Here is a 23,104-nt window from a genome sequence, read left to right on the forward strand (position 1 = left end):
GCTGGCACCGCTGAAGAACGAACGGTCCAGCTCGCCTCCTCTGTCCTTTGTTTTGTTTTGTCACGCTGCCTTTCTAGAAGAGGCAGCTCTTTGACATGCTTTGCTCCTTAGCATGTCCCCCACAGAGCGAAGGCAGGCAGGTTTCCAATTCAGATGACACACTGGAAGCCCTTTGGAGTCCGGGGACTCAACAGTTAGTTAACACTGTCTTTCTGGATTAAGTCACTATGTCCCCAAACCGAAATGCTTCGGGGTCAGACGCATAAAACCAGAATCCTACATCTTGTCTGTCAGTCAGCACCAAGAATATTGTAATCCGAGAAGGATGGCTTTTCCTCTTCCTGTCCACAAGGGCCACCAAAGATCTGCCACCAGCTCTAGGGGAAGCTCCTTGGCAAGAGGCTTCCAGATTGGCAAGTCCTGGGACCGAAGGGAAGGACTGCCATCTTAGCTCCCTCCCATTGTAAAAATCAGAGAAATTGCACATTAAAGTCAGGAAGAAAGGAGGAAAAGAAGCAGCCATGAAGAGAGAGAGAGAGAGAGAGAGAGAGAGAGAGAGAGAGAGACAGACAGACAGAGAGAAAGAGAGACAGAGAAAGAGAGACAGAGAGAGAGAAAGAGAGAGAGAGAGAGAGAGAGAGAGAGAGAGAGAGAGAGAGAGAGAGAGAGAGAGAAGCAGGAAGACGACTAGGAGAAGGCAGGCCTCTGAGAAAATCCAAGATAGGACAGAGGTGAGGCCATGAGGTGGCTCAAAAAAGCAAGAGAAGATTTTTGGCTTTATTGAGAATGGTTTATGAAGGAAGAGAAAGACTAGATGGTAGAGAGAAACTCCCCCTCTGATGCCAAGGTTTCTGCTGGTGGAGATGGAGTATGGCCAGAAGGGCAGAGAGGCTGAGCTGGGGGTCAGGGTTCGTCATCTCTGCCGGGCCCTCACCCAGAGGATCCCTCTCCTCAGCACAGTGACCTTAGGGAGACTTGAGTTTCTTAGTCCGTGAGGAGGTTCCGTTCTCTGCCTTCACCACGCCATTTTCATGGTAACCTGGGGAATGGAGAGAAGAGACACACTCAGGGTTGTTGCTGATACTGAGGCAGGAAAATGGAGGCATGGAGGGGTTGGGGTGTCTAATGGGTGGGGACCCTGTGGCAGACAGACCATCCAACAAGGAAGTGGGCTGTGGCCAATGGAAGCCAGCAGACAGTCCGAGGAAGGCTGCTGCCTCTCCTAGAGTCTTTGATAAATGGGCTTGTTTCACATGATTAGTCTTTGACTATCTTTTAGTGGAGAGCATCTATGGTGACTCACAGAAACTGATCTGGGCAATGCTGGCTTTAATTTATTAGGTTCCCCTATCCCTCAGTCCCTCAGCCCCCTAGAGGACTGGTCTCAGCAACGGGAATGGTAACAAGGAGAAGAGATGGGGAACAAGATACTGCAGGGACGAGGCCTGACATTCCTTTGACCAGCAGCTGGACAGTGGTCAAAGCCTTGAATCCCAGCACTGGGAGGCAGAGGCAGGTGGATCTCTGAGTTCAAGGCCAGGCTGGTCTATAGAGCAACTTTCAGGCCAGTTGGGGCTACACAGAGGAATCCTGTCTCAAACAAACAAAAAAGAAAAATATCTCCACAAATTCAATGAGTTGTAGCCACACAGGAACCTCTCCTACCCTGTGCCTCAAGTTGTCCTCACACCCGACTGCCAACAAACAAACATACACTCTCTTTCCGGGCAGGCAGCTGCCTAGAAAAATGCAGGTGAGTCAGGAAACAGGCATGCAGACAGGCTAGGCCCCAGAGAGGCTGCAGTAGTTTGAGGACCTGAGAGCAAAGGGGGCTCACTTAAGGATGCTCAGGGTGAGACCCACCCCTGCTGCCCCTCCCTAACATGGTCACTGTCTTTCCTGAAGAGAGATGGAGAGCCTGGGAGGCAGGGATGGGCCGAGACACAGGCCACTTTGCAGCACAAGACTTGGGTGACAAGAGCAGCAGAACTTGGCTAGATGCCAGAAGCTACCCTGAGGGCATACTTCCTTCTATAAGTCCCCACCCAGTGCTGTTCAGAATTTCAGTGCCTCCAGGCCCTGTTATAGCCAGCCTGCTCACACCGGGGTTCTGGCTCGTGACCAATTACATGCTGGTCATCATGCCCCAGGCTGGGAGAGAAGTGTCTACAAGGAGGGAAAACCAGCAGGACTGGTTTGTGGAGCACTTGAGTGCTCAGCCCTAGCTCTCCTTCACCCATCCCAGACCCACACCCCCAACCCCTTCTCGATCTCTGCCACAGGGCGGCGCTCACCAGGTTCTCTCTTGAGGAGCCTCACTGGAAGTCTGGGGACAGCGGCAACTCTGTGTTTGGCACTCTGTTCCTTCCAATACTCCCGCCAATGCCTCAGCTGGGAGTGGATGAAGCGCCACATGAGCCAGGCCTGGGCCGCACACACCAACAGCAGCATGCCGAGCCTGGGGGGTTAGGAATGGATCTAAGGGTGAGGTTCAGGTCTATAGTCTGCAGATGAAGGCCTGGGAGGAAACCAGCCCATCTCCATAGCTCCTGTGGCCCGCCCTCCCCATAACCACTAGCCTCAGGAAGGGTATGTTCTTCCACCAATCTCTGCTCCAGTATACTTGAGCAATGTGAGATGAAGGCCCTACGGTGATGCGCACCACAACCACACTGATCCCACAGTTCCACAGCTGTCCCCTCTCCCACATGCACAGTCCATAATAAAGCCAATATAATCTAGACAAATACTGGTAGCATTCGGATGAACTAGAGTATGAGAGTCGGGAGATAATTTTCTTCTTGTATATCACATGTGGTCGGTCAGTGGAGCAAGCCTAGAGAGATCACACGCACTAGCTTCATGGACCATATGGCCTGAAATAAAAGATGAAGCTTTGCAGCCTCATGAGGGTGCCATGATCAAGTTCACCCGGACTGAGAACTGTCCTCTGCACCAGGATGTGCTACTCAAGTGTGAGGGGCCTGTGTTGCATTTGGACTGGGGTCCTCACTGTGGTCTGAGCACACGAAAGCTGTGGAATGAAGAATGTTGGACAGGAGCAGGAGACTAATGTCAAGAGACTTGCCCCTAAATGTCACTGTGTGAGAGACCCAAGGGTAGCCCGCGCCCTGACCTTCTGTGAAGATATGCCAGTTCAAGAGGTACCTGGCGGTGCCCAGAGAGCCCCTGTTTACCACCTCAGGCTTCTGCCAGCTCACCTGCAGGGCAAGGTGTTAAAGTTCCCTTTCTCGGGGTCAAACACCTGGTTCTCCACCCGAGCCAATCCAAAGCCAATGGTCAACACAGCGAGGGTGAGGATGAAGAGGCGCGTGACCCCAAACACAGCAGCCCATGCACTAAACCTGCTCACAGGGGTAGAAAAAGGATGTCAGTTTTGGGAGCCCCTTAGGGAACCTTCACCCCCTCTCCAGATGTAACCCAGAGTGGGACAGGGGATCAAACAGGACCCAGGAAGGTGAGAGTTTCAGAAGTTCTAGAACAGACATAAGTGTAGGGTGCTGGCTGCATTCAGGGAGGCAGCTGACACCCAGCGAGGAATCCCTTCCCAAAACCATTCAGACCGCACAAGCCACCCAGGTCCCACCCCAGTGATCTCTGGATAGGCCAGCATCCAGCATCCCACTTACAGCCTTTCATTATTCTCGTCTGCAAAGTGGAAGAGCCGAGCCATGTGAAAGAGGGCCTCAGTCAAGTACTGCAGCAGTAGCAAGGTCAGCCCCAGGCGGCTCAGGCTGGTGGGAAAGACAAGCGTTATCTTCCCTGCACGATACCCCAGAGCAGAAGCCATCGGCCCCACAGTGGCTCAGGCTGTTCTCTGCTATCCACTTCTCAGGGGACAATGCCGTATTCTTCCTAACCGCTCATCTACTGTATCGCCCAGTAGTTTTCTTGTACAGCCTCCCCAGACTTTGACCCATTTCCCCTGGGTCAGCTATATTTGCTTTGTTCCCCATAATGAACCTGATCCGCACATGCCATCTTCTATTGTCACCACTGCTGGATTCATGCACAGAAGCCGGGGGCAGGGGGGTTCCTAGAACAATGTTGCTGATCTTTGGTGGGTACATATATGAAGATTTCCTGCTATCTGACCTTGCACTATCTGAGGAAGCAGGGGGCTCTCCCCGTGTGTGGTGCTCAACACACTGCTGGGGAGCAAAGCAGTCACCATAACCCCTCTGGATGTGAGCTGTGAGCATCCAACACCGGAGCGCAGCCATGGCTCTCCGCCTCCAGAGACAGAAAGCCAGCATTTGCGAGGTGGTGGGCTCCAACGCATACACTGTTCACCCACCTCAGTCATTCTCACAGGAAGCCTGCTGTGAGCTCCTAAGAAACGGGGTTCCCCGGGACATCTGGCCACTACAGCAAAGCTCTCAGAGACTAGCATACACAAGGTTTGGGTCCTACTTTATACATGAGAAGTGCACGGAAAGCCCAGTTACTAAGCACAGCACCTCCATCAAAATACTGCCTGTAAAACAGGCACTGGAGGCCCAGTGCAGTAACCCTTCACACTCCTAGAACAACTGTACAGCTAACTGCTCTCTGTTCCATCACAAGCTGAACCGAAATCAACACTAGGGCTATCATGCTCCAGCAGCATTTGGACATCGGGTGGCAAGAGCCCAGTTTCTGGCTGCGAAGCCACAGTTCAAAGGCCCACTGGCATCACCAGAAGCCTTTCTTGGCTCTGCCTCGGTTGAGTTGGCTAACCTTCTGGGTTCTCGTGGCTAGTGGTTCGTAGAGTCTATCACACCAGTCTTTCTTAGGACTGTCTTTCCTACCACTTGGAGAATGAAATCACTGAGACAGGGGAGTTCTCCACTAGCTTCTGAAATATTCCCAAATCAGCAAGGCACTCCCTGAATGCTCACTGGGAGATCGTGTGGATAGACGCAGAGGCATAAACGGAGTAGGGAAATGGGGCTGGTTCCACTGTCACTCACTTTAAGAGGTATGCCCCAACGATGTGAAGCAGGTACAGACAGATGTACTGCAGCTGGCGTGGGATTTCTTCCTGGAAAAGAGACGGGCACACTGTGAGCTTGCTCATCCGCCAAGTGAGTATGCACAGGACTGAGAGGACATGGGAGGTTAACTAGGAAGGGCCGGGTCTCCCTCCTCCCACGGTCCCGTGCCACACTAGAACCACACAGGAACTGTGTCTGGGGGGAGTGGGGACTGGCGAGATTGCCTCGGTCTAATATCTGATTGGATTAGATTTTGCCAGTGGGCACACATCTGGTGGAGGAGTCGATACCCTGACAGCGCTCTCTTGGGCATCTGTGTGGTTCTCTATCATCAGCCAACGCATCATGCATTCAGAGAAAGGGAAGAAGTCACTGGGGACAACAGGAAGGCTGTGGGGAAGAGAGGCCTCCAAAGGGGATGGGGGAAGGGAATACTCACCTTCCGTACCTTCTGGAAGTAGAGTTCAGGGAGCGAGTGCAGCCAGTATGCCAGCTGACCCAAGTAGAAGAACTTCACCTGGAAGCTGAAGATGAGGGAGTTCTTGGTGTGACCAGGAACATCCCCAGGGGACTTGCCAAGAACATAAGGAAAGGGTTAAGGCAGGGTTGTGGGTGAACAGCAGGACCAGGAGAAAGGGAGGGAGAGGCGAATGCAGAGATGACCACGCCCACAGCATCATGTAGAAAACCACTTAAAGGGCTACAGCCTATCCGTTAGAGGCATCAGTAGTGACCAAACACATCATTTCAACCCAGAGAAGGAAAAGCTAAGGAGGACACTGATCATGGCGCACTGTGTGGACACTGAATACAACCACAGAAAAGCTCTAAGGTGCTCAACTCCACACCCTTTGCTACTGCTTCTCTGAGGAAGGCCCCAGGGACACAGCGTGGCCTCCAGACGGAGATAGACCCAGGTCTTGGCAGCACCCCAAACAGGAACATGACTATGGAAGGGAAGATGTGCTATGAACTTAAAGGGTCTCCAATAAGATAAATCCAGAGTCCCTGATGGAGAGTCTGTTTGCATGTGCCCCGTGGAGAGTAGGTACAGATAATGCCTCAAGTGGACATTCTCAAAGGCAGGCCTACTGCCCGAAACCCAGTGCTCCACAGGTTCAAGTCATAGCTTGGTCATCACTGGCTTTAATGAGTCACACAAATACTCACGAGAGGTACACATGTGGGTAATCTTCCCAGAGGCTTCTTGGGTTTGTTAAGTATCCTTCCTGTGGGGGATGAGAACGGAAGGCATTCAGAGATGTGGCCATGTGACCTGCTAGGGCCTCGACTGGCCCAGAGATCAATGATCCTGGCCTCCATTGACCACGAAGATGAACAAACAGCTTTTGGAAACAAAGAACTCCAGTGTGTTGGACTTGCATTGGCACTCGTGCAACCGCGGAGTGACGTGCAGTGCTCTGGGGTCTGGCCACCCGTGTCTGAAGAGGGGTATGACAGAAGCTTCGTCTACTGAAACATCTTGTCAGTCTCTCGAAGGTTCCCCAGGCTCACGTGCAAAGTGAAATACTAACTTTACAGAGTAACTGTAAGTAAATGTGTTTATGTGACAGTGTCTAGTGCGCTATCTGCCATGTACACACTCAGGAGTTTCTTCCATAATAAAGGACTAAAGAATAGTAGCACCCAGCGGAGGAGGAAGCTTTTCTCGTTGTTGTGTAGTTAATGGTCAACTTCACAGGTTCTAAAGCCACCTAGGTAGGAGACAAGCCTCTGCTGTGTCTACACGGAAGTCTCTCAGCTGGGCTAAGGAAGGAAGGTTCATGCTGTGGGTGTCAGCTCCATAGGCGCCAGAGTCCCAGGCAGGATAACAAAGGAGAGCTGAAGCCCAGCATCCATCTTGCTCTGCTTCCTGACTGTGGATACACTGTAACCCTGACTTCCCAGGAGGAGGGACAGCAAGCTGTAGGGCCATAAACCCTTCCCTCCCCAAGCTGCTTTTGGTCATGATATTTAATCACAGCATAAGAACATAAGACAAAGGAGAAAACAATCCATGTCCAGCAAGCGTCCAATCGGAATCTTAGTTGATGGAATGAATGAATGAATGAATGAATGAGCAATGGATGCTCCCAACAACTCTTTCCTGAGAAAACCAACCAACACACAAACAAACAAAACCAAATCGAACCAAGAGAAATGAAGGGGCCAAAAAGATCTGAAATGAGGTTTGTTCAGTAGCTCAGCTGCAATCAGAGTTGGGCCACCAACCTCCTCACCCCAGAACTTCAGGCGCCTTGCTTCAGGACAGATGAGAAGTTTGAGAACCTTAACTCTGGGATGCAGGGCGGGAGCTCTTCGAGGCCGTGGAATGACAAAGTCCACAGGGCTCGTGGAACTCACTTGAAGCTATGCAGCTGTGTTTCCAGGGCAGGTCCATCTACCCGCCCTCAAGTCACGAAGGACACCCACCCCCCCCCCCACCCACTGTGTGCATGCTGAGTACTATCCACAGTCCTGAAACCACAGCCCCAGGCTTCTAAGAGCACAGTGAGCAAGGCGAGCTAAAGGGCGTGGCCAATCAAGGTATCTGCATCAGTGTAGACGCAGCAAGCTAGACTGAAAAGAGGTATCATTCCAACCCCTACCATCACAACTATATTCTCTGCTCACCTCTTCCTCCCTCCCTCCCTCCCTCTCCCTGGGCAGGGTCACACACACTGTGAGGTGGTGGTACGTGGTACCAGTGACCTTTGAAACACCCACACCACTGCTCTCTGTTTAGGTCGTGAACATCTGTGCCTCTGTCAGGCCTCTGCCCGCAGGCACAACGGTGACACCTAAAGAGCCACACTTCATTCAGGAAACCCTGAAGGTCAAGATAGCCCTTTCCTAGAGGAAGCAGCATTTAACATGAAGAGTGGTGCTTCCTAGACTGGTGGTGGTGTGTGTGTGTGTGTGTGTGGGTGCATTTTTGTCAAAAAGATTGGCCAGGAGCCTTGTGTCCCAGAGACCGAAGGCCTGGATGGGCTTGTGTGTTTAAACAGAAACTGCTCGATTGGCCTCTGCACTTCGGAGACAGAAAGGTCAGAAGTTGGAAGCCAACAAGTCCCTTCCCCCTCCCCTCCCAAAAAAAAACCTTCTCAGAAAAATGCTGCCTGTTTGCAAATGTCCAGTCAGCTGGGACTGGAGGAGGCAGAGTTAAGAGTCAGGGAAAAGTGACTCATGCTCTGTGAGGAGCCCTTTCTAGCCCTGTCTAGGCAGCTGTCTGAAGGAGGATAAGGGAGGGCTGGGGCTGGCTGCCTCCGAGTTCAGGCATGCCAAGGCGCCTGAGTTCCAGGGTCGCATGAGACACAGCAACCACAGTAACCCCTTCCAGCCCAAACTGTGGCCTCAGCAGGTGGCTGGGGGGTATGGTGGGGGTCCAAGTCAAACACTTTGTTCCTGTCTGAGTCTCCACATCTACCCATGCAAGGCCTTGGCATGGCTATTTCCCTAGCAGCCCTCCTTTCTGCTGTTCACACAAGATCCACAAAACTACTCGAATTTAGACACAACAAAGCCGGCTGCTACCTAGACTCAGATAGCCTCATCGCCATTTGCCTTTCAGGGATAAAAAGAAAAAACAAAAACAAAAAAAACAAAACAAAAGAACACCGGGCATTTCATAATCACTCCAAGGCAACTGTAGACAGCAACCAGTTCTGACTCTCGGTTTTCTGTTTCACTGACTACTGGATTTGGAGTTTTAAAGAGGAAGTCAGACATCTGGTGAGACGGGGGAAGGGGGGGGGGGCAGTGCACACAGCCCCTCGGCATTCTTCAGTAAGTTGTTCGGTTCCCCTTCCTTCTCTAGTCCCTCGCTACTCTCCTCCTTTTGACATCCTTAGAAAAATCTAACCTCCGCTCCGGTATTCTATTTGCATATAACCTGTGAAAAATATCTATGTCAAATATTCAGGTAAAACTGGAATTTCTGGGAGGGAATTTGATGTAATTCTGGCTGTCTTTTACAACTCTACCAGCAGCTAACGCCTGATCACCCATGTTTCTGAAAGTCAGTAAATTCATCACTCAAGAAACTGATGAAGGGAAGCTGGAGGAACCTAGCTTGTTCTTCCAGGGGACCTCAGTTTATTCTCTGTATCCACGGTTAGGTAGACACCCTCTTCTGCCCTCCACAGGCACCCACTCACATATGTGTGCTACAGACGTGTGTGCCTGCACGCGTGAATAAAACAAACACGAATATAATCAAGCCTTTTAAAAACAGGAAAGGAGAGGCCTTCCAAAGCCTCTTCATCAGACTAAAAGTTGATACTGAATGCTTAGCAAGGGCCAAGGACCGCACTAAGGGCACAGCAGTGAGCCTGGTGCCTGTTAGAGGGTAGCTCAAGACAGATATCCATGAGCCAGGAAGACACCAAGGAGGCGCACGGTGTGGAAAATCCACACAGGGAGGAAGTGAGGCTTGGGGGAAAGATGGCAGGGAAAGGGCTCGCCGTATGAATGATACTAGTGGACGGAGCACTGCGGCAAGGGGAGCGGCCAGCAGGGCAAGAGCAGAGGTGAACAGAGTGCTGAGTCCCTGCTGATGTCACCAGCAAGGCTCCAGGGCCCAGGTCACACAAGCAAGGAAGAGAAAACACTTCCTCTGCAGCTGTGAGGAGAGCTTATTTGAAGTGGGAGGACACATGATTTAACTCAGGCTGTAAAGAGATCCAACTGGCTGAGCAGAAAATCGGCTGGGCGGAGGGAAGGCCCAGAATGGAAGCGGACTCTAGGCAAGAGAGCCGTCGGTAGGCAAAAGGAGGAGGAACCTGGGTTCTGTGTCCTTTACATTGATGACAGCTGGAGCCACATATGGACTTCCTTGTGCAACTGTCCTCACCCCTACCAGGGAAGTCAGGGCCATATGACCAACATCTGACCTAGATGGGGGCCTACAGGCCTTCGGGGAAGCAATACACGTAGAAAGCTGTGTTGAGGATTTCAGGCAGGCTTTGCTGACTTTGGGAGGTGAAGGAAAGAGAAGAAATTTGTGACAAATCTCCATCGCCACAGAAACCGACGACTTGAAAACCAGGTGGTTTTGCTCCTCTTACAAAACCGACTTCTCAGATTCATTGACGCCCTTCCGCCCATGCAGATGGGCTGGGGAGAGGAGGTGACCACAATTAAACCAAAAGCCTCAATGGTTCCCTGGTCTCTATGTCTTGCTGAGCATGCTGAGTGGGGGATGGGCTCTCCACAAGACAAAAGGCCTGGGAACTTCCTCTCCAAGAAGACAAGTCTGGTCTCTACTGGGCACAGCTGGGGTGAGGGTGCAGGGATTCAGAGACTAACCCCCCCCACACCCCCCAAAAAACCCAATCCAGAGTCTTTGTTATTCTGAGGCTTTCGTTTTTGCCTCAAGCAGCTAAGGCCTCCAAGAGGTGGGCATGGACTCAGTGTTGGGAAGCTGAGGAAGGCCCGAAATCCTAAAGTACACTGGACAGTTTAGCTCTGTACTCAAGGGGAGTGGCCCTGCTCCTGCAATGTTAACTGTCCCATTCGAGTGGAATGCAGGAACCCCCTCAGAGAGGATGGAAGTTTTTGGTATCCCATTTAAAATCCCTACCGTGCTGGGGGTGGGCAGTGTGCTGAGATGAACTGATAACTGGGCTAAAAGCATCATACAAAGAAGACATGTTGCCTCCTGCTTTGACTCTGTGCAGTCGGCATTCAGCGTTCCTTATGATGGGAGGCCCCATCCCTTGTCAGAGAGAGCGGAGGGGAGGCACCTGGGCAGGGAAGAGTATCTGAGGTCAGATAGCTAATGTGGGACTTAGTTCCAGACAAGAGGTACTCCAGATGACAGCGGGCACTAACAGAATAGTAACATAGGCAGGGTTTCCTGACAGTGAAGCCCAGACCACAAGCCAGGGTCCATGTGTATGTGTGTGTATACATACATACATACATACATACATACATACACATATACATACATACATATATATATATATATATATGGCTTCGATGTGCAGACAGGTAAGAATGAATGGCCTTTGCTAATTGGTTAGACATGAAATATACCACCCTAAAACTTATGTGTTTATAGCTTGGACCCTAGTGTGATGCTCTGGATTTAGAGAAGTGACTAGATCCTGTGGCATCAATTAGGGATATTCAGTTTGCTGGTACTTTTGGGTGGTGGTGAACCCAGGTGGAGGAAGTAGGTCACTGGGACATGCCCTTCAAGGGGGTACAATAACCCTGGTTCCTTCCTCTCTGTGTCTCTGCTTCCTGTCCACCATGAGGCAAGCGAGGCGCTTTGTGCGACATGCTCCACACAATGTTGTGCTTTTCCTCAGGGTCAAAGTAATGGACTTTGAAATTATTAGCCAGCATAAATCTTTCTCCTTCCGGTTGTTTGTATCAGGTTATTTTGTCATCGTCGTGACGCAAATACAGCCGGACTTCTGAGCCCAAGCCATGCTTCCACGGTTGCCATTTTGGAAGTACACAGCTGTGGACACGTTGGAAAAAATAAACTTGGAACCCTTAAGTCAACATAAGGGGTATTGAGTGAATATAAAGTCGTGGTTGTGTGTGCGTGTGTGTGTGTGTGTGTGTGTGTGTGTGTGTGTGTGTGTGTGGCCTAGGGAAAGATCAGGTACCTAGCATGTACAAAAGCTCAGTACTAGGGGCAAAAATAACCTTGTAAGGCAGTGTTTGAAGACAGGGCTAGGAAAACAACACCTAGTTTGTGGATACCTGGGTAAAAACTGTAACAAGTCCGTCCTCGAGAGAGCAGGACTCTGTTCAGTATCATCTATACTATTTTAAATGTAAAATGAGTTCTAATTCTAAGATGCCTATTCCTGGTTCTTTCTCTTCCTTTTAAGCCCTTCAAAGGCATTTCATGGGCCAAGAAGAGACTGCTTGGTGCTTACTCCTCAGCGGGCGTGAGGACGACTCACCGTTATCATCACGTAGAAGCACCACACCACCGAGCTGAGATGAAAGACGACCAGCTGTCCAGATTCATTGAACTTGCTGTGTTTGACTTTGGAGAGATGAAGGCGTTTGCTGATTTTCTAAAGAAGGAAGAAAACTCCACATGTTAATACACTGAGCATACGGACAACCTGGCGGGTTACACTTTCCTGTTTCCCCTTTCCGAGACTGAGTTAGTTCAAACTCCTTACAGCCCAAGCTATTTAGCCTAAGCCTACTTTGTGCCCATGGGGCTCAGACTTCCAGGCAAGCAGTAGGTGTTAAGGTTGTTAGCTTCTTAGGAAAGAAAACATCTTCTGGCAGAGCTGTTTGACAGACCCTTCCGGATATGCTCATGCTGTGTTTCAGACAGTTCCACCCCTACCCTCACCCCATCCCCAAGAGTGAACTAAAGAACTCCGACAGAGAGGACAGAGACAATGTGTGCAGAAGGAGCCTAGCCTCTGAGGCCAACTAGAGAATCTAAGATAGGGGAGAGAATGAATCAGAGCTGTGTGTGGTTTCTCCCAAGGAAGAGGGTCACCATCCTAATGGACGCCCCAGCTTCTGACCTTAGAATCCAAACTGGTCACTTACATCTAAGATGTACTCTTGAACCACAGCATGCAAGATGATGGTGATTAAGATGTAGAACAAGATGGTGACCAGGTCCTTTGGGCCATAGTGGTAGTGCACTGTCTCGCCATCTGTGGGGTAAAAAGGACCCTGTCAGCATCCCCCAGGCGTGGAGATGCTGTGAGACCAGAGAGGGGAAAGAGATGGGAAACACAACTGTATTCTCAAGCAATCCTCATTTGCTACAGCCCCTGACTCAGCATCCTGCCTACCTCTAGACTTGGTCCTTGGGAAGGTCTGGCACCCATGGGGAGGGCTGTGGAGAACCAAGTCCTTGTCATCATGTGTATGTGGTTCTTCATCTTCTTGGTAAAAAACCAGAGTGGACTGTCTTTGCCTGGACAGGCATCTTTAACTAAATGACTAATCTCTCTGGGCCTCAGCTTCCTCCCCTAGGTCACAGCTCTGTCTTTACTTCCTACGACACCATGAGGCACCTCTCTGTAAGGGCTCCTTCCAGACCCCAGCGTTCTACCTCTGAAGTCAGGACAGGAGCTTCTGTGTCACAAAAAATACACAAAACAATGTTACATACCGTGGGGTGATCCGGAGAACCTGACCGAGTTCAATGCCACCAAGGAAGCACACTTCTGTGTCTGTCTATGAAGGTGTTTCCAGATGTGTTTAACTGAACAGGAAAGACCCTCCCTGAAGATACACTGAAAGCAACTGCCTCAGGCTCCGGTACTGCACCCTCCCTACCAAGATAGAGTCTACGCTCAGCCTGAACACCAGTAGACCCTCTCTTCTGCAACCTGCCTTCGTTAGGTCTTTTGGTTTAGGCACTGCAATGCAAAAGGTATCTAATGCAGCAAGAGTAGAGTGAGTGAGTGTGTGTGTGTGTGTGTGTGTGTGTGTGTGTGTGTGTGTGCATGTGTTATATTTATATATTTGTTCTTACTTGTGCTGCTGGGTTATTACTGTGAAGATTAAACAGGACGAAGTCTACAGCACAGCATCTAAAAATCACAGTAGGCCTCTAGCAAATGGTGGATTATTATATAATAACATTAAGTCAGGCAGAAGAATTGTTTTGTTTTTATGGACAGGGTCTTGCTATGTAGACCTCCACCGTGTGGCAATCCTCCTGCCTCTCCCTCCTGGCCCCAGCGCTGAGTCCAAGTCCGCCATGCAGGCTGGGAAAGGACAGCCTATTGCCTGGCTCCAGTGTGCAGGCAGACACAGGGCTGGAGGAAACTGGCTGGCACACACTTGCATGGGACTCTGGCTGTCCCTGCCCTCCCCAGCAGACGTGCTGGCTGCTCTTCCAGCTGTGCGGCTGAGCCTGAGTCACAGGCATGAGTCATCCCTGCTGGGATGCATTTACCAGAAGGTAGGCCGGGGTCAGTTTGTTTCAGGGTGGCCGGGAAAGAAGCGACGCTGAAGTAGGTCACGTGGGTCACCGTGGGAGTTCCTCTTAACTTAAGCCACCCTGGGCGAGGAGAACGTGACAGGGGGCAGTGTCTAGATTAGAGACACAGAAGTAGAAATGGCACACTTTCCTTTCCCATCTCCCTCTGCCTCTCTACCAATACCTACTCTTCAAGAGAGGTGCTGGGCTAATGCTAAGTCTCTGCCCTGGGGTTGGGGGGTCGGGTTCCAACTGAGGGTTGAGAAATGGAACAGTTACATTTCAGACAGGCTTCACTGCCAAGAGGAAGGAAGAGACTGCGGTAGGCGTAGGCAAGGATGGGCTGTGGCCAGGGTGCAGATACTCTTATCTTACTGGCCAGAAAGACCAGGACATGATGGAAATTTGGTTACATGCATGCATGCATACATACATACATACAAAATACATACATACATAAATACATACATATATACATATAGTTGTATTGGCATTCCAGGCCCAGAGCTCAGGGCAGGTGATCAAGGTTGAATGACAGGGCTATCATAGCTGGCCTATGTGCCACTGAAATGTGTGGTCTTTATCCTAAGGGACATGTAGAACCATCCAAGAGCCTGAATTAAACAGCCAAGTGATGAAACTTGTTTTATGAAGAGTGTACTCAGCAGCAGTAAATAGGAGCAGGCCTACAGGTAAGGACACTTTGGAAAGTCACCCCAGGATTCATCTGAGAAACCATAGGTCTCAAAGCCAGGCAGGAGGTGGGACAGACACAGGGGGAAAGGAGTGTGTGTGTGTGTGTGTGTGTGTGTGTGTGTTTGTGTGTGTGTGTGTGCATGCTTGCACATGAGAGAGAGAGAGAGAGAGAGAGAGAGAGAGAGAGAGGGGGGGGGGGGGGGGGGGAACACATCCAGGACTAGGTTCTGTTTGCCTGTCTTCTTCATAAAGGAGGAACAAAGGGGACAAAACTAGGACACATTTTGGAACCACAGAAGAACTAGGCATATACAGAGTTTCATCATCAAAACCAACAGAAGGTGAAATAGGACCCACACTCAATCATGTGAGAATAGTTTAAAATTAATGAATTAAGTCCACGCATGCTTTCAGTCCTAGGAAATCATGTCTGACATTACTGAACATCAGGGGAATGCACCTCACAACCACCTCCCCACTAGGATAGCTACCATTAAAGAAAATGTGTTGCTAGGGATGTGAAGAAATTGGAACCATGTGCTTTCTTGGTGGGAACATACCTCAGTGCAGCCAGTACAGAAAACCGTACGGTAGTTCCTCAGAAAATCTTAAAAGTAATTAGTATAGGTTCCAGCATTATTACTGAGTATACATTCAAATGAATTGGAAGTAGGATTTCAGCGGCTGGAGAGATGCGTCAGCTGGCGTAAGGACTTGAGTTCCAACCTCAGAACCTACATGAAAAGCTGGGTATGTGGTATGTGCTTGTAACCTTAGCAGTTGGGAAGTTAAAAAAGCCAGCTTAGTGGGATTGCTGGTCAGCCAACAAACCCACTTGGCAAGCTCCATGTCAATAGGAGCCTCTGTCTCAAGTTCCCGAGGAATAATATCAAAAACTAACCTCTGACCCCAAGGTGCATTGATACACCCTCCCACACACAAAATGCACCAATCTACACACAAAGAAAACAACACTAGAAAAACACTGCACAAAATAATTTTCAGTGAACGAAAGGTAAATACAAAATAAATGAAGTCCCGTGTTAGACATGGGTTCCCCTCCTCCCAAGACTTCTTAATACAGATATGCAAATACTCCAATGCAAAGGAATCAGAAATATTTATACATACATGTGCAAAGTAGTATTCAAGATGACAAAGGGGAAAAAAAAGAAAAGAAGGTAGAGACAAGTGGTGGTGGCCCACACCTTTAAATCTCAGCGCTCAGAGGCAGGGGCAGGCTGATTTCTGAGTTCTAGGCCCGCCTAGTCTACTAAGCAAGTTCCAGGACAGGCAGGGGTACAGAGAAGCCCAATCTCAAGAACAAACAAACAATCAAAGTACAGAGAACTCAAGTGTCCATCGGTGGATGAATAGACAAACAAAATGTGGTAATGTACACACAGTGAAATATTTCTGAGCCTTCAAAGAGAGGAACCTGGACAGAAGCTCCCACACTGACTTTATGCCATGTGGAGTAAGTCAGTTACAAAGTGATAAGATATATTTGATTCTACTGTTCAGGCCTACTAGGACTGACTGTCAAATTCTTAAAGGCAGAGAGCAGAATGTCAGTTCCTCAGGGCAGGATTAAAAATGGGGTGCAGTTGTTTGATGGGTATACATTCAGATTATTTGAGATATTTATCTGAGCGTACCTAACATTACTATCTGTTTACTCAAAAATAGTCAAGATGAAAGAGTTGTTGAGTGTTTTTACTATAACTAAAACACAGTAGAATGGCAGATATTTAAGTAGACTCTGGTTAGGGTCGGGGTGAGTGGCCGCAGGGTGGGAGACTGTAAAGGGCTTTATAGACCGGCGAGCTCTGTGGACTTCCTAAGGAAGCCCCGGAAGTCCAGTAAAATCCACTTCTGGCCATGTGGCCACAGGGTGGCAGGGGGACAGCCATCGGTCATCACTAAATCAGTCAGAACCTGCGGGTCTCCAGCTGGTGGGACAGAGTCAGGGTCCCTGTTCTAGATAGGGGTAGAAAAACAGGACAGTGTATGAGGAATTGGCTGTAGGAACAAGTCTCAAATCCTTTGGGGATTTTACCTGTGTTTGGAGCCCTTGTGCACCACCTCAGAATTCTTCAAGGAGCATTATGCTGTGTTCTGACCAACCCTTGGAAATGTCTTGGGACATGGGCAAAGCAAATGGTTGCAGGAATGTGGACAATGGGCAAGGCAGATGGGTGCAGGGACGGACATTTCTCAGTTCTCCTAGTTTCTAGAGCTCGAGCCCAGTCTCCAAATGCTACCTCAAGGTCAACTCCACCTTATGATCCTTAGCTTCAACACTGGCTATATGTTACCCCCTTGAGTCTTTCTATTACAAGGATCACTATCACATCCATATTCTCAAAAGGGTACACTGAGTCATGTATCACGACTATTACTTTCCTCCCTCGATATCTACTTCCTGTTTGATCGGAGGAAGAAAAACAATAGTGTGGTTCCGATTTTCTATTGAGTTAGAGGAGCTGGAGCTTTGCTCAAACAAACTCATACCTGGTTTTTCAAAAGTATTTTAAAATCAGTTGCTCACTAACATATAACACAGCTTCAGGGGCTAGAGATGGTGCCAAGGTTAAGAGGGCTCACTGCTTTCTTTAAGGACCCAAGTTCAGTTCCAAGCACCCACATGGTGGCTAGTAACCATCTCTAACTCCAGTTTCAGAGGATCCAATGTTCCCATCTAACATATGTACTTGTGACTGTACACATGTGGTACACATATATGCAGGCAAAAACAAATATACAAGAAATTAAAAAAATATTTAAAAAAATAATTGCTTTAAAAAATGTCACACTGGTCGGGTGGTGGCAGCACCCAGCGGAGGCAGGTGGATCTCTGAACCTATCTGATCTACAGAGTACATTCCAGGACAACTAAGGCTACGCAGAGAAACCCTGTCTCAAAACCAAGTAAACAAAAAAGCAAAAGAATCACGATGCTCGTATTATGTAAATGGCCCTTGTAGACCACTGTTCTCAGGAAGGACAGTGTTGGTGGTGACTTGTATGTTTCTAGAAAGGGTACTGTATTTAGGCTATTAAATCAGTGAAATAAATGGTCAAGTGACATGGCAAAATGTGTCCTGGGACCAGCACGCAAAGTGGCCCCAGCTTGTTATATGCATACTCCCTGAATGGAGGCTTGCTGCAGGAAGTAGCCGAGTTCCTGCATTTCAGCCAAGGAGTACGCTCCTGACTAGCTTTCTTCCCACATCGCTGTCTCTGCCCATCTCTCACACATCTACTTTGAAAAGAAACAGGTTCACGAAGTTCATCATTATGGAGACAAGCACACAGTTAAACAGGGGTAAATGGATGGGGAATGATGGGCACCCTCCGCTTTAGGGGTCCAGGGGGAGGAGTAGAGGATGGAGATCTGAGCATGTGCTTAGTATGGGGGTGAACGAGAAACTGCTTCTCTCCAGTTGTGGCCACGTGACAGGCAGCAGCAATCCCTGCCTTTTAAAAAGCAAAGTGAGATCATATGATTTTACAGTACTGGAGACTAATTCAAGAAGTTTAAAGACATTGCATGGGCCAATCCTAAGTAAGCCAAAGAAAACATATCTACAGGAAATCTCCAACCACAAGCCATCAGTTTGTAAGCTGCGGCCTGGCTGACCCCTGACCCCTTCCCAATACGAACATTCTATGGGTTTCTGTGCTGACTCCCAACTGTTTCTACATTATTTCAGATCTTCTCTATTATACATAAATCTGGAATACAGACTTGAAAAAAATTACAGTGAACAAAATCACAAGTCAAACGGGGCTGGGGATGTGGGTCAGGGAGTGGGCATAAATGATGGAGCTTCAGCTCTGCTGAAAGAAAGGGAGAGGCACTGTGAAGAAGGGAAGGGGAGAGAGAGACAGAGACAGAGAAAGGGACAGGGACAGGGACAGGGGAGACAGAGATGGGGGAGTGGAGGGAAGGGAAGGAAGGGGCAGGACAGAAAGACACAGAGAGAAAGGGAAGAGAGGGGAAGAAAGGAATACAGACAGACATACACACAAACACACAGAAAGGGGAAGGGAGGGGAAGGCAAGGGAGGGGCAGAAAGATAGACACAGACACAAACACACACAGAATTAGAGAGAGAGAGAGAGAGAGAGAGAGAGAGAGAGAGAGAGAGAGAGAGAGAGAGAGAGACTATAAAAGAAAGGAAAAGGCATCAAATGACTACCTGGGGCAAATGTTTCAGTTCCCAGACAAAGGCTTCATCCTGCCAGAATGTAAAAAGCTCCCAGAACTTACATGAGAGATGGAAAATCATCAGACAAGTGGGCAAAGCATATGAACAGACAGCTCACAGAAAAGGGAGACACAGGCAGCTCTCATGCAGTGAAAACGATGCTCTCTGCTTTACCCAGAGGAGAGATGTAAATTAAAGCTACACCGAGATACCACTGCATACTGGATCAGATGGGCACCAATCCCAAGCCTGACAATGGAGCCTTGCAGAGGCTTGGAGAAGTCTCAGCCTTCGGCAGTAATGGTGGGTGTGCCAAAGGGCACCCCTCACCGTAGAGGGTCATTTGGCCATGTCTGTTAGGTTACGAAGGCACTGACCCATGGAGACAGCAATCCCAGTTCTGAGGACTTACTGTTTAGATAGTACTTGTCCCATGGTAAACATACACTCCCAGTTCTGAACTAGAGCACTGTTCAAGAGTAAAGTAACACTGTTTCCATCTCTAGGGAACTGGTACACGTAGATATATAGGCTGACTATCCTTAATACAAAAATCCAAAATTCTGGAAATCTCTGAAAGATGTACGGACATGAAGGCACATTTGGACAAGGCCACGGCTAAGCTTCCACGACAGGCTGCAGTTAAAATTTCAAGGACACAAAAAATACTGTGCAAAATCACTTTCAGGCAATGAAGGGCAAACATGAAACATAAATGAAGCCTAGTTCAGACTCGGGTCCCCTCCTGAGATTTCTTAACACATACATGCAATATTCCACAATCCCAAGACACCAGAACTCTGAAGCGCGCTGGCCCCAGGCATTCTGGGTAAGTGAGGCTCAACCTGCAATGCAGCAGAGTTGCTCAGAGTGTCAACGGCTATACTTTGATACAGGCCATGCCTGAGAAAGTGGAAAGTGCACTTCTAGAGCTGGTCTTTGCCACCATGTATCCATGACTCTCTGATTCGGTTGCCCGGTGGACAAACTCCTTGCCGGGCCTGGTGGCGCGTACCCGTAACCTCAGCTCCTGGGAGGTAGACGCAACAGGATCAGAGGAATTCATGGCTGGCCTAGGATCTAAGACCTTTTCTCCACCAATCCAGATACAAATAAGATCGGGTCAGTGAGATGGCTAGGAGAGAAAGGTGAGAACTGACCCCTACACACACAAGATACCTTCTCCAGTAATCAATCAATCAATCAATCAATCAATCAATCAATCAGTGTCAGAGCTGGTGAGACAGTGCAGTGGATGAGAGCATGCATTGCTCTTGCAGAACACCCACGTTTGGTACGAAATAAAATAGACAAGTAACTTATAAAGCTGTAACTTGCTGCGTAAATGGAGGCAGCTATCCCTACTATTTCCCACAGAAACAAGAGGAACAGACCTGTCCCATGTACTCATTTAGAATGCACAACTGGCTATTGGAAGTCCTTTATTAGGCAGGACCTATACTGAGCATGTCTGGTAAATGACATCATTCATTCCCTGTGATCCCGTCTATTATCCCCGTTTATGGACATGGCAGCTGCGGCTCAAGGACAGCAAGAACGGTCAAATGATCTGCAGCTGGGGTGGGCGACGGCCACAGAAGTCAGTGGACAAACCCAGTCCCTCCTAACTAGGTCTCTCTGCTGCCTGGCTGTCCTTCCAATCCCAGCGGGACAGTACAGTCCTTAAATCTTGAAGGCTTAAACCACTCCTTGAGATGGCAAGAGAGAGAAGAATCTAGAGTATGCAGGGACGGACACACACACACACACACACACACACAGAGAGAGAGAGAGAGAGAGAGAGAGAGAGAGAGAGAGCGCGCCTTCATCAGAATTCTGACCTCCCAACCAGGAAAATGGAAGACGAAGTCATTGATATCTCAATTATAAGCACCATGATGTTCCCCAGAGTATGTGTGCGTGTACATACATGGATACACATACACATGGTTGTGCTAAATTGTGCCCTTCACCTCCGAAAAATTATGCAGAGCCCCTAGTACCTCACAGCAGTATTTTATTTGGATAGGGTATTGTCAAAGGAAAGAAGTTCAAATAAGGTTATTAGGGTGGGGACTCATTTTAATATGATTTGTGTCCTTAAAAACCTGGGGAATGTGGACACAGAGAGACACACAGGAGGAAGGTGGCAGCCATGCACAAGCCAATGAGAAGAGCTCCTTCCTAGGCAGATGCGGAAGGAACCATCACTGTTGGCATCAGGGAGTCAGATTTCTAGGCCCCAGAATGTTGCCTTCCAATCCCGCTTTCTAGTACTTTGCATCCACGGCCTGAAGAAACGTACTCTCAGAATTTCCATGTACGGGTCCCAAAAACGAAAGACGTAGGTGACAACTGAGTGCCCAGGCTCACTCAGCCTCTTACTGCATATCCTGGAATTGATTTTCACCCACTTGATAGTTAAGAAGACAAAGGATTGTTTTTAAATACCATAAAAAAAAAAAAAAAAAAAAAAAGACGGAACTGAGAGAGAACATTGAAGAGGATTCAGGAATAGAAGCTCGCAGCCTCTGAATCGTCTCCCCGAGGAACTAGCCCTTTCTCTAAGGCTGTAAACCTCGCTGCAAGAAAATCTATGAACGATTCCTACGTGTCAGGCACATACTTCTGATCCCTATGCATTCAGTTTCTGGCTTCTTATGACACACCCGAACACGGCACACCATGCAGATGGCTGTCACCCCACACTCACAGGTGGGGGTCATGTGGACTTCAGAGAAAAAGTCACCAAGAGTCGGGAGAAACATCATTTCTCCAGAGCCACGTGAAACAGCCGCAACATGACAATTTTTTTTAAAAAGTAGAGTTTTTCTTTACATTTTTAAATTTAAAAAGTTAAACCAGGGCTTTAACTTATGTGAAAATAACAATTTCATTAAACCTGTTGAACTAAGGACAAAAGAATTATTTTTGTAAATACAGGTAACTAGGAGAGAAAAAAAAGAACTCTCAAGAAAAGATAAGAGGGTTCTGATCCAGAGACCACGAGATAAAGATCACAGAAACAAAGTTAAATCTAACCTGATCTGTTAGGAGGTCTGGGTCAGAGGGGGTACGGTGAGGAAGGACACAGGAAAGCCCTGTTCCCATGGATCTCAAGGGTCAAACTGAGAGACACCCTGGTAGCTCAGAAGTTCTGGCTAAGTTAAGCCCGCAGAGATGCTACACTGAATAGCTCAGACCATCCAGCAATTCTCAACCTGCCTCGACCCCCTCACAGGGATCAGATATTTACATTATGATTCGTAAAAGTCGCAAAATTATGACGTAGCAACAAATTTTATGGTTGGGAGTCACCATAACATGAGGAACTGTATTAAAGGGTCACTGTTAGGGAGACTGACAGCTGCTGGCACAGATAGACTCCCTGGACTGTGGACAGGGAATTGGATGGAATCAAGTCTCTTCTGGAAGATGACACGTCCAGACTTACATGGACACATTCCCTTTCTGAAGCTTATGACTCACGCCATCTTGTGAACAGTTGTGCTGATTGTTAAATTTTAGTTACTGAGATGAAAATCAAGTCTAGACTTGACCATAATTCCTGGGAGGAGGCTTATCATGGCTGACACAGTGGGGGACCTGCTTTAGTTTTCTCTTCATACAGAAGGACCCTGAACCAAAAGTGGTCTTGGAAGCCATTTAGCACAAGGTAAGGACAAGGCCAGCTAGCTCCGTGTTTCCCTAGTTGGCATCTTCACATGACAAATGTAGCCTCTTTATAGCTTTCTGGGTCCTAGTTCTGTCTGAGGTGCAGGTAGCCTAGCCTCTCTCTGCCCTTCCTGGTCATCCTTGAGAACATCAATCAACTTTGTGGGCTCAGTTTCCCTCCTTGTAAAAGGACGAGCATGGCCTTAGTCTCCCACAGCTGCAAGGGTCACCAGGATGGAGTTTGCTCACCATATGTAGCTTCCATCTCCAGGGCCCACTGCTGCCCACCTGTCTTTCCCCTTTTTGTTCTCCCTGAGCTCATCTTACATCAGGGGCCCAATCTGATACGTGACGCCCATCTTTTAAGTGTGTGACACAGGCAGGACACAGTTCTCATGTCCTCAGGGGAGACAAGAGTCACTCAGACACTCGATGCAGCCTTTTAAGACCATCTATCTGAGGGTGTTTTCATGGGCAGCGTGTCTCTTCCCAGAAGGGGCTAGAAAACAATGGCCAAGCCACACTGGAGGCCACTTTCCCAGGCTTGCCACCTCTTCTGGCTGCAGAGCACAGGTCGGTAGATACGAATGATC

At 48.7% G+C, this 23,104-nt stretch overlaps 1 protein-coding gene across 1 annotated transcript in view; it reads right to left on the bottom strand.

The window, feature by feature from the left end:
* Positions 1-858: 858 nt before the first annotated feature.
* Positions 859-23,104, bottom strand: part of TRAM2 (translocation associated membrane protein 2) — a 71,265-nt gene continuing 49,019 nt past the window's right edge. The window contains exons 3-11 of the mRNA XM_080942581.1: positions 12,537-12,646; positions 11,924-12,040; positions 6,168-6,226; positions 5,437-5,521; positions 4,974-5,044; positions 3,651-3,755; positions 3,222-3,365; positions 2,295-2,458; positions 859-1,039 (exon numbers count right to left, since the gene is read on the bottom strand). Coding sequence (XP_080798707.1) covers positions 966-1,039; positions 2,295-2,458; positions 3,222-3,365; positions 3,651-3,755; positions 4,974-5,044; positions 5,437-5,521; positions 6,168-6,226; positions 11,924-12,040; positions 12,537-12,646 — 929 coding nt within the window. The 3' untranslated portion in view covers positions 859-965. The remainder of the gene's footprint in view (positions 1,040-2,294; positions 2,459-3,221; positions 3,366-3,650; positions 3,756-4,973; positions 5,045-5,436; positions 5,522-6,167; positions 6,227-11,923; positions 12,041-12,536; positions 12,647-23,104) is intronic.

The sequence above is a fragment of the Micromys minutus genome (genome assembly GCF_963924665.1).
Source record: "Micromys minutus genome assembly, contig: SCAFFOLD_516, whole genome shotgun sequence".
Taxonomy (NCBI): Eukaryota; Metazoa; Chordata; class Mammalia; order Rodentia; family Muridae; genus Micromys; species Micromys minutus.